General features: G+C 35.9%; 1 protein-coding gene across 2 annotated transcripts; it reads right to left on the bottom strand.

Annotated features, from left to right (window-relative positions):
- Nucleotides 1–1,345: 1,345 nt before the first annotated feature.
- Nucleotides 1,346–10,830, bottom strand: LOC112568114 (proteasome activator complex subunit 3-like). 2 transcript variants are annotated; one of them, XM_025245221.1, is made up of 10 exons: nt 10,679–10,830; nt 8,000–8,032; nt 7,610–7,672; nt 7,260–7,343; nt 6,307–6,364; nt 5,795–5,907; nt 5,388–5,456; nt 4,404–4,526; nt 3,699–3,785; nt 1,346–3,063 (listed from the first exon to the last, which is right to left on the bottom strand). In XM_025245221.1, exons 1-10 carry the CDS (start codon nt 10,799–10,801, stop codon nt 2,983–2,985), a joined length of 834 nt encoding a protein of 277 aa, XP_025101006.1. In that variant the 5' UTR covers nt 10,802–10,830; the 3' UTR covers nt 1,346–2,982. The 2 variants fall into 2 exon arrangements, with proteins under 2 accessions (XP_025101006.1, XP_025101012.1); XM_025245227.1 differs by lacking the exon at nt 10,679–10,830 and adding an exon at nt 8,374–8,526 and having other exon boundaries at nt 1,351–3,063.
- Nucleotides 10,831–10,986: the final 156 nt, after the last annotated feature.

The following is a 10,986-nucleotide window of genomic DNA, read 5'->3' as shown; positions in this document are numbered from 1 at the left end:
GGAAGCACCAACACTGATAATCTTTAACCTGTTTGTCGAGATAAGAATATCGGTCAGCGATAGATTGTCCAGATATATAGTCTGATTGGTTTCTGTGCATGCCTTCAAGCCTTTGAAGTTTAAACGCACATTGTAGAAGCCTTTGCAATAGGTGATTTATTCCTTAGAGTTATATCACCGCAGGGTGTTTTCCACTTGCTAGCTATTCTTGATTTATGATAGATGGATGCTAGATTTATGTACACTCTTCAGGCTTTGGGTTTGTTTGGGGTTTTATTTTTTTCTGTCTTTTTATCAAATAAACTACTAGATTGCGAATTTTTTATTACACTCGTAACAAGGCTGGACAAAACGTTCAGTCACCTTATACAGATGCTTCTCAGCTTACAACCGGTTTTATTGAAATACAACACTCGTAGGTTGAAAATGCATTCAATGCACCTAGTCATCATAGCTTGTGCCAGTATACTTACATTAGCATACTCGTGGGCAAAAACCATGTAGCACAAAGCCAGGTTAATAATAAAATAATGATAGGTAATTTACTGAAATAAAGTGCCGAAAAATTCCAAATTTGAAGATCGTTTTCTGTTGAATGCGTATCGTTTTCGCCCTATCTTGAAGTCGAACTATCGTACATCGGGGTTCGCCTGTATTCTAAAGTGCGTGTGACAAGTAAATGTGAAAATAAAGTTAAGCAAAGGCGGCGCACGATTCAACCACCACGTGACCACCACTTGATGTCACACAGCGCACTGAACAGCACTAACGACTAACGCTTCTACAAAAACTCGTTTTCACCGCTCTCTTTGCAAACTGCACACCGACTAGTCACAAACAAAAGCAAACAATTTAAGTGCCCGACTTCCTAGTGTAAACCTCTCCGCTTTTCTTACCCTTTTCCCCACCCACTCCAATCCTCCATTAGGTAACCAAATGTGAGTGGGACAAGGGACACAATCAATGGTTTGCTGCTTGGAGTTCTCCGCCCAACAGATTTTGACCCTCCTAAAGCAAGCACACATCAAGATTATAGTTATTTTAAAATCGAACTTAGTGTAAGCCTAGCAGCACTTTTAAATATGAAAAAATGGCTTTTGGCCTAGTATTATCTGAGATCTTTATGATGCTGCTTTAAATTCCCATATAGAACAAGTCAGGTTAACTCCTGCTTTCCCATCTTACACAAAGACAATCATGTTGAGTTACATATTAGAAACAGTATTTCTAAAGATTGAATCTGGCTTATCATGACTCTATGAATATGGAATAACTACAAAGGACCAAACAAAATAGTAAGCACATGCATTCCTCACAAATACATTAGGAGACCAAAACGTTTCACTCAAATTGCATCCTATCAGTGCTTTTATTCTTTTTGCGATGGTCAGTGTTGATGTCAAGTCAGCAGATCACAACATTCACATTGTAACCTTTGTTTTATTTCTTTTTACATGAATCTAAAATTGGCACACATGCCTATCAATAAAATTGACCCGTTTCGTGCATGATGCTTTTATTCTGTTTTCTTTAACCCATAATCCTAAAACCGGTTATATTACTCAACCACCCATTCAAAAATAAAAACAAAACAAAAAAACAAAAACACTCACACCACCTGCTTAGTTTTCTTCAATGCACACAACAGCCAGATAGTACTTCTAAATTCTCACCAAAAAATAATATAAAAAAAAATTAGATTGGTGTAAAACTACTGTCACATTTCCTACATTATAAAAAAAGCGAAACCAGATGGATAACAGCTTTTGGCCTGGCACAACACAAAGGCGCAACACATTTCATCTTTAGTATTTTACAGGCTGACTGTCCATCTTCATTTGTGACTCAAAAAAACAGGGTCATTATGTATTAAAGATCGGGGTTAGTTGTTTTGAGCATTGCTGGCTGTGTTCTTGGCCTCGCATACTCCATCCTTCATTACTAATGCTAGGTAAGTTCAAGCAAACATTTTCAATACAGAAAGCACCCTGAAATATGTATGAACATGTGGGATCTTTGTACAAGTATTACTGCCTCTGTGACCCCACTTTTTGATGTTTAAGAGAAATGCATGACGCATTATATTGCATGCATCTTCACAAAAGCAACAAAAACCTTAGCAGAATTTTCCGATTTAGTCATAGGCACAATTCAAAAGGATCAAAATTCAATCTGCTAGAACATTGTGTACATCAAAACAAATGCAAAAGCCGGTACGCAACAACTGCAGAACCATCATAGGGCCTCTTCCAACACCCGTTCAATTAGGAAACCTGGATGGGATAAGCTAACTGCTGAAGTTTCTTCAAAAAAAAAAAAAAAGCAGCATGTCCTATAACAAGAAAACTAATTATGGTGCTTTGTGTAATAGCCAAAACATACAGAACCAAAACATAGGCTTGATTTAAAGCATACCTCCTCACATTACATGCTATCTCCCTTTTATTGCAGTCACAGTAATGTGCACTAAAAACTTACTGAAATGTCATATATCAGATTGCTGGAGTAGAGATAAAATCTAAGCCAATGTTGAGATTCACTGCAGTTTGGGTATATTATTAAAAATAGATACTAGAACACTTGGTCCAACAAAAAATGTTTGCCAAGTCTTTAAGCCTTTGACTACACACACTTTATTAATTAAACTAAAAATAGCTGTTGATCAGGTTTTTTTTCACACAACCACTTATCTTAGCACTGTTGTCTTACCATGCATTCAAATATGCACATACACTCATACACTGCTCTGGGAATTGCTCTCTTCCTCTCTTTAAATTTTTGTAGGCTGTTATAATTATGTAAGCTGTCTCATCTGTAGGTTTCTCATCACACATTTCTAGGGTTAGTGACAAGAAATCCACCCATCACTAGCCATCATTTTAAAACATTTCTGACACAAAGGTGCTTAGTTTCTCCCATTCCATCACACATAGGCTCATCTGTCATCTTATGAGCATCAGAAAAAAAGGTTATCCTGGTGTATCAGTAGAGGTTTTCTGCATTTCCTGATCTTGGCTTCTTGATCTTGTCCATGTTCTTATGAATGATGTCATGTAAACTTGCCTGTGGAGGAAAGATCAAATGTTACCTATTAACAACAACCATTATCTTCCTTCCCTGCATTTCTCTCACGACAGACTAATAATTTTGTCAATGCAGAACTTCTACATATTTTAACTCTTGTTGTACTTACCCCTTGATTTTGAAACTATAATCTTGATTACCATCCGCTATAAAATGCCACTTAACTTTTTTAATACTTACATTAAAAGTTATTATATTGCTTTATGAGTACTTATAATTAAAAATTTATAAAATATACTCAAAAAGTTATAAAAATATTTCAGTAAAATGAAGACAAAAATCAGAAAGTCCCATTGTTTCTTTTCCTTTTGCCATAACTGTGAACTAGAGAATTAATCCTTTGTTGTTTCTTTTTACTATTTTTTTTTTTTAATGGTGTAAGTTTAGTCACTTTCCTTTAGTTTGATATCAGAAAGATTATATTAGCACTTTTATTATGTTACAACTCAAAACAAAATAATGGAGACACTCAACAAAGTTAATATAAGCAACGTAAATATCTCAATAGAATTAAGGAAAAAATCTGATGGTCTACAGACAACTGCGATACACTTGAAGTTGAGCAGAAACAAAACCCAAAACCAGGTAGAAGTGCACTCTAAGCAGTTACTCACGTAATGGTTCCTCATCTCACACAAAGTGAGCCGTAAGCATACAATCTGCTTTTCGTCTAGCTCTCTCACTGCTTGTCGATAATCCTCCTGGCAAACAAATGCACATATTAAAAAAAAAAAAATTAACACACCAACACAAAGCAATCCCGTTACAGAGTACCAAAAATGTATAATGTTTAGGCATGAACATAATTTCCTTATCACAGCCACTGAAGTCTCTTATTAGACTACCTGTGGTCCTGTAATTATTAGACCACGTGCATTCAATTAAATTATTAGATCACAAAGAATTTTACTATCAAAATACTCTTGCAGCATTTTTAAGCATTCTACATTTCCAAATCAAAGTTCGTTAAAATAAAGACCTGCTGCAAGCTACACTTAGCAGCATTCATAGCCACCATTGTTCATCTTTGACTACTTTGCAGCTAAATCACATTTAAACCATCTGATCAATACTGTTCTAGGAACTCTTCAGTAAGAACTGTGTTGACAGAAAAAATATGGCAGCCATTAAAATTCAACTTTATTTTTCCCTCTTGTAAAGTAGAAGGAACACCATTTACATCTCTGGGACTTTCATTTTGTTTCACAAAAATTTAAGCTTTCTTTACTCTAAAAAAAGTATTATATAGAGTCTATCTAATATAATTGACCCTACTTTCTAAAATTTACTTCATATCAAACAATACGTTGTATAATTACCACATGTGGATACTTTGCAATTTTGGTGATAATTTTTGCACGTGTGACATAGTAACGTGAAAGCTGGTCCAGGTAAGTAGCTGATTCTGTTTCTACCTGCCGTGCCTCTGCCATAGTATCTTCCTGCAACACACAAGACAGCACACATTACTCCACTAACCCCTACATCATAACTTTCTCTACCCTTTTCCTAACATATCTTTCTCAGAAAAGATTTAAGTTTTTATAGTTTTCAATGATTCAGGAAACTTGTAGAAGCTGTTTAAGAGGTATGCCTGAAATGTAAACCATTGCATTTGTTTCTCCCCTACTATTCTCCTGTATGTGAATGTATCTAAACAGAACACACACACACAAAAAAAAAAGACAAAATCCCTCTCTAAACTGCAGTATTATCTGAATCTTTTACAATAATTTTTGTGCAAGAATTAAACTGGATATGTAACTTATGGTGGGCAGACAGGGCATCGGAGGGCGGAGGGGGGTTGGAGAGGAGAGAAGTAAAAATATTCCATCTAGCAGGAAACCCTCTTACCCTCAGCTAAGCCAGAACAAGCACAATAATGAGCATTAAAAGGAGTGGTAGTAAAAAAATGGCTTCCCTTCAAACAAGTTCTTTTTCCTTGACTCAAACAATTATTCTACCTTTCCCAGCCTTGACTTCGCCTCATGTCCATGAGGAAGTGGATAATAATGAGTAATAAGCACACATTCTGAATACATAATTCTCATAATATACACACATTGTGAATACACATGCATACATTATGACTATATAACACACATAAATTGTGATCATATAATATGGACATATTCATATGCTGTCATTTATTAATGAAGACAAAGTTTATGTACTTTACCAAATGCTTGCTGCTGGCATGTAATATTTATAGTAAAAAGTGTTGCTTTTACATTCACCCACACCATTTCACTACATTTTTCATGACAGTATCTGTAAAGAATTGAATAAGTTTTGTCATTAACCTGAATAGAAACTCCAAAATTGTTCCCATCTTCTATTTTGGGTATCAAGAAGCTGATCCACATTTTAACCTGCAATCATAGCATAACTGAAGTAACCACAACTCATGACCCACATATGCAAGCACAACAATTTTAACTTTTACACACAACTTCACGTACGAACTTCCCAAATATAGAAAAACATGAATCAAATCTAAAAGCACAAAAGTTAGTGATAGATTGTTATTGTTTGTTAATTTGTATACATGCATGCACTTGCATTATGCCTGCCTTTCAGGATGATGTCAAATGTTTCCCTATCCCCAATGTTTCCCTCTTTACAAAGTTTTTGCCGTAGTATCTAAGCAAATGTGATTATATTTTTTGTTATAAATATTGTAATGAACTGCAAAGAATTAAGGTCTAACCATGTTGGCATGTTCCATGAGGTCCATGATAAGAGGTTTAATAGACTCTGCCCAGTTGTGGATTCTGTGATTGTACGACACCTTGCCTTCAGGAAACACCAGAACAGGTGTGCCTAAAATGTATGATCAAATACATTTTGATCAATTAGTTCCATCATGACTGTCAATGTCAAAATCAACAATATGACAGTAATGTGTGAATAAAATTGTTCCAAATATGCTAGACAAGAAGTTTCTGCTTTTTAACTGTCTTTCTAAAGAGCCAAAAATTTTCTAAAAGACACAGAAAAAAGTGAATAAAGTTATTTGATTTTTTTTTTATCAAGGCCCACAAGCAGAAAAATTGTGTGCCAGAAACACTTCAGTGATAATTAATATTTTGTGTGCATACTAGAGCCTACAAACAAAGCAGATTACATAGTAATAGTTCTGACCTAATTTAAGCAATGGAAATATATAAATGGACATTTTCCTTTAATTTAAAGAAAACATTTTCAACACTGGCCACATACCAGAGATTTCAAGTGCACCACTGTGGTTATTCTCAAGTCTTCTCTTCTTTGTTGATGGCTGGAAATAAAAGCATTACTATTTACCATACTATTTTTCTTTTACAAAATCTACCACCAGTTTTAGTTATGTATGGGTTCTGAATAAAGTTATCTTTATACCAGGATAACACTGTTGTATGCTAACATATCCAGTACACTATTCTAACAGGTATCTTGGACACTATGCCAGTATAGCAAGATAGGACCTCGCGTCAAGACTCGAACTCCCCTCGAGGTATGCAGACGCAGTGTTTTCTAGTGTTGCTGAATGGATTAGCAGACATTTTCGTGGTATTTTTTATCAAAACCAAAAATAAAGCTTGAGTTGTATGTGTTTAGCTTTTTTCATGTTATTTTTTTATATAAATTTGACTGTAGTTACTCCTTAGCAGACGATCAAACACCCACTCGCTCAGTGATATCAAAGAAAATAGTCCCACTATACACACCTCTTTGCAAGCTGTAATTATTTGAAACTAAAAGTTTTACGTGTTTCTCTACTGTTAAATTTAATTTTGTAGCATGCACAAACCATTGGTTCACGCTGAGAGTTCGGTTCTGTCCTTACAACACCTCGAGTCTTGACGCGAGGTCCTATCTTGCTACACCAGTACATTTGAAATGATTAAATTTACTCTGGTGTAATATTTCAGTTATGACATCTTTAGGAATAGCACTGAATTTCAAAATACTACATGTTTAGATATTAATTTATATCACTGAAAAAATCTACTATTTCTGTGTGTCTGATCTCTGTCATCCACAAGTTCCTGCCTAGTCTGCCTGCTCAACTACAGACATTAGAATTAATCAATGAACACCCCCACCCCTTTCAAACTAACATTTAAAAATCACTCTGTCCTTGAAGCTACCCTTTAAGCCTTGACATCAAGTCTCATTCAAAAAATATTTACCTCATCCCCATCTGAGACAATGGGCTCTGGAACAGGAATGTTGATCCCTTCATGGACAGCACTAATTTTCTCTGCAATCATTTTCTGGAAAGCAAAAATCATAATGCACTTGCTTAAAGATAAAACAACACACATATGCAACTGAAATAAGTGTGGAATATGGGGTAAAAAGAAACTTTTTAAATCATTAGTTTATTTTAGGACAAAAATTACTTAATAAAGAATTGTGAATAATGTTGCTCACCCACAAACATGTCAAATCTACGTGTTGATTCATGATAATAATTAAGGCACTTAAAGCCAAATGCAGTCTTACAAAAAGAAAAAAAAAAACAAAATGTAGGCCTTACCCGATATACTTCTTCAATATCAAGGACTTTCTGTGGGAAAATATTTGTCACAAGAGCTTCCGTCTGAAAAACAGTATTTTTTTTTTTCCTTCAACAGCACAAATCTGTGTTCCCAATAAATAATTTCTGCTAAAAGACAGTCCTCAAAAGCCCCAAGCTGATGGAGTTGTTTTTTCATGAAAAATGTTTGGATGTAATAGCCAGTAGCAGGAAAGCTCAAGCCTTTTTCAGAAATAAAATTAACTCTTGTAAAGATATCCATTTATATATATAATGATCCCTAATTGGTCGACAATGGTCATCCAAATTTGTCTGGTTAGAAATTGCCTTTTGATGTGAGTTCAGATGTCTTAAATTTGTAGCAGACAGCATTATCACATTTTGTCTTACCTCTTTTTTAAAATTTTCGATGAATTCCGACACCTGTAACAAACATTTTTACTTTAAAAATATAATTTCAATACAAGTAACATTCAATTTATATAACAATGCATCACGAAAATAATTTCTCCTCAGTCTTTGACTATATGCATAATGAAATTATTTATCGGTCAAATGACATTTTACACTATAAATTAGCAATATGATACTTTATGCCTGTAGTCTGAAAGAAAACTGTTTTACCAATTAACTATTAGCTTATTAGCCAAATAAAATCAGTAATCGAACCATTATCTACTGGTATGCACACGTGCTAATATACTTTTTTCGGTAACTCCAACGTATGTGTAGCATATTGCAGCAAGAACAGAACTTATTAACACCTTTTTGGTTGTTGAGTTTGCCATGTCTTTTGAAATTTTCTAAGCTGAAGTCAAACTTCTATAAAATTTTAAAACGTATGTCTTGTATTCCACTCTGACGATCCGCCAAAACCAGGATAAACTTTAGTGTTTTCAGCATAGGAGAGCACTCAGGGGGCATTACCGACTGTCCAACGCTTCGATGCTACATATACCTGTTCTATCGCCACCCACACTCCCCAGATAAAATTGTCTTAAAGTCTAAACATAATTTTTACATATATATCTCTCTTGGTAAATGCAGTCAAAGAGCGGTGGTTAATACAAAGGGTAGTCCTGTGTCATAACTAAAATTGAGAACATCTCATGTATAGGATAAAAATAGTCTTCAGAATTCCCAATACAGTGGAACCTCGGTTAGCGAACGCCTCAGATAGCGAATATTTCGGTTAACGAACAAAAATTTCGTGAAAAGTTTGTCTCGGATAGCGAACAAAATTTCGGATAACGAACAGCCACGTGAACCTCACGTGACCGACCACCATGTCGTCATTCGCGCTCGCGACACAGTTACGATCAGTCGTTCCTTATCTGTGTGCATCCTTCTTATTTAGTGATTTTTGTGCTTTATTTTAATAAGATAATCCTCAATAAAGGCTCCAAAGAAGATTAAGAGCAATTAATAGTAGTGAGGTAAGGACAAGGAAGCGGCCAACAAATGAATTGTAAAAGGAAATGATTTCAAAGTATGAAGGTGGCATGCGTCTGTCGGATGTGTGATGTCGTATTACCCAAGAGTTTTACAAAAAATGCAGAAGCAACAGACACTGGACAAGTTTTTTCCTTTAACCTCAAAGTTAAAGAAAAGGGAAGTCACCCCTGATTTTATAATGTCACGTGTGCTCATGGAGGGGGAATCCAAGCAGTAATTCTACCCCTTCCTCCCCTCACCTGTTTCCAACCACGCCCTCAAAACAGCAAGTTTTCTGATGTTTTAATGATTTCGTTAATGTTTTTATGTTTATTTAACTCCATTTATATTGCATTATAACTGTTCTCATTAAAACAAATACCTATATATATATGTAGCCTGTAACTTTCAAATGTTAGCGAGTCAATAGGGGCTGGGAACCAATTAAATCTATTTCCTTTATTTCTTATGGAAAAAATTGTTTCGGATAACGAACATTTCGGATAACGAACAGCTTTCCAGAACGGATTAAGTTCGTTAACCGAGGTTCCACTGTATTACATGCAGTAATCTGCCAATGTTCCGCCCAGAATGGTTTTGTGATTTTGTCTTAAGAGTGGTTTTTGGAGGAAGGGATAACTATTTTAAAAAATTCAAGCAGCTTGCATTGTTTCTGAAATCTTTTTCACTGCTATGAAAAACGCAAAAAAAAGGAAAAAAATGCTGATTGATATATATATATCGACCATGAGTGAAACTTATACCCTCGACATTGACCGGATTGACCGTCCCCTTGCTCGCAATAGCTGTACAGTGATACCACTTTTCTTGCTTTACTAAACGTATTTACAATGCTTCTCGAGGTGGCCGTGTATGCATGCATACGAGTGCTTCATAGCACATTTGTTGTTCCGCTTGTTGTTTAGAATCTCATACAGCAGCCAAAAATTCAACATTTATTAATTATTAGCCAAGTGGCGATGTATGAGACCGCTGATCACAACTGTACCCCGTTTGTCCGCTATCCATCAGATTGACAGGAACTTCCATTACTCGAAGGTCAGTCTGCGTATAGTAAATGCCACTGTGACGAAGCACGTTTATTTTCTGTGTTCTAGATGTTGTGGGTCCAAATAATAATGCTACACAAAGAAACCGCTCGATCCATACATCTTTTACATAGAAAGAAAATGTAGACAACCGCATATTTCTGATATGACTATGGCAATTCTTCCTTCTTGTAGCACTTCATGAGTCTGACTTGGCTTTAAAAAAAAATCTTCTCTGATGATGATGATGATGATGTCGATTTGTAATGCGCAGGTATCCATTCCGAAGAATGCTCATTGCGCAGAAAAAAAGAACAAATGAAGAACCAAAAAAAAAAAAAAAAATCTGATCTTCAACGGCAAGACACAGGCTGCTGACTCCGAAGGCGATTTCATGAGGATGTAAAGAGGCACACGTTTTTGCTTGCTTATTATGTTATCTTCGATTGTGGATATATATATATAATTTTTTCCTCAATATGGCGATATTTTATGTGGCATCTTACGCGCGATGGGTACCCGCGGACATATTCACCCTTTGGAGGTACAGTCACGAGTTAAAGTTGATAATCTGTTAGTTCTTTACCTTCTTCGTAACCTGATCGGGTTCTTGTCGGAAAGCTTCGTCGGGGCATCCGAAAGACTGCCCTGTTGGAAAACTGCAGACGGTTACGAGTTTCCGGGCCTGCTTATGCGCAGTGGTCGCCATTTCAAAGCCGTTCTGTTAGTTACGTACTTGATGAGTTTGACGTCATCTGGTGAATGTCGCAAGTAGCGCACGTGCTCCTCTTTACCAGCACGTACCTCCGCCCTACACGTGCGCGCACACATACAAGCGTCCCCCGCTCACCCATCCATTAAATATAATTTTCTTAGCAAACCTCAGATTAAGGA

Source organism: Pomacea canaliculata, linkage group LG1 (assembly GCF_003073045.1).
Source record: "Pomacea canaliculata isolate SZHN2017 linkage group LG1, ASM307304v1, whole genome shotgun sequence".
NCBI lineage: Eukaryota > Metazoa > Mollusca > Gastropoda > Architaenioglossa > Ampullariidae > Pomacea > Pomacea canaliculata.
The sequence above is the reverse complement of the archived record's forward strand: the minus strand, read 5'-3'. Positions and strand labels throughout refer to the sequence as shown.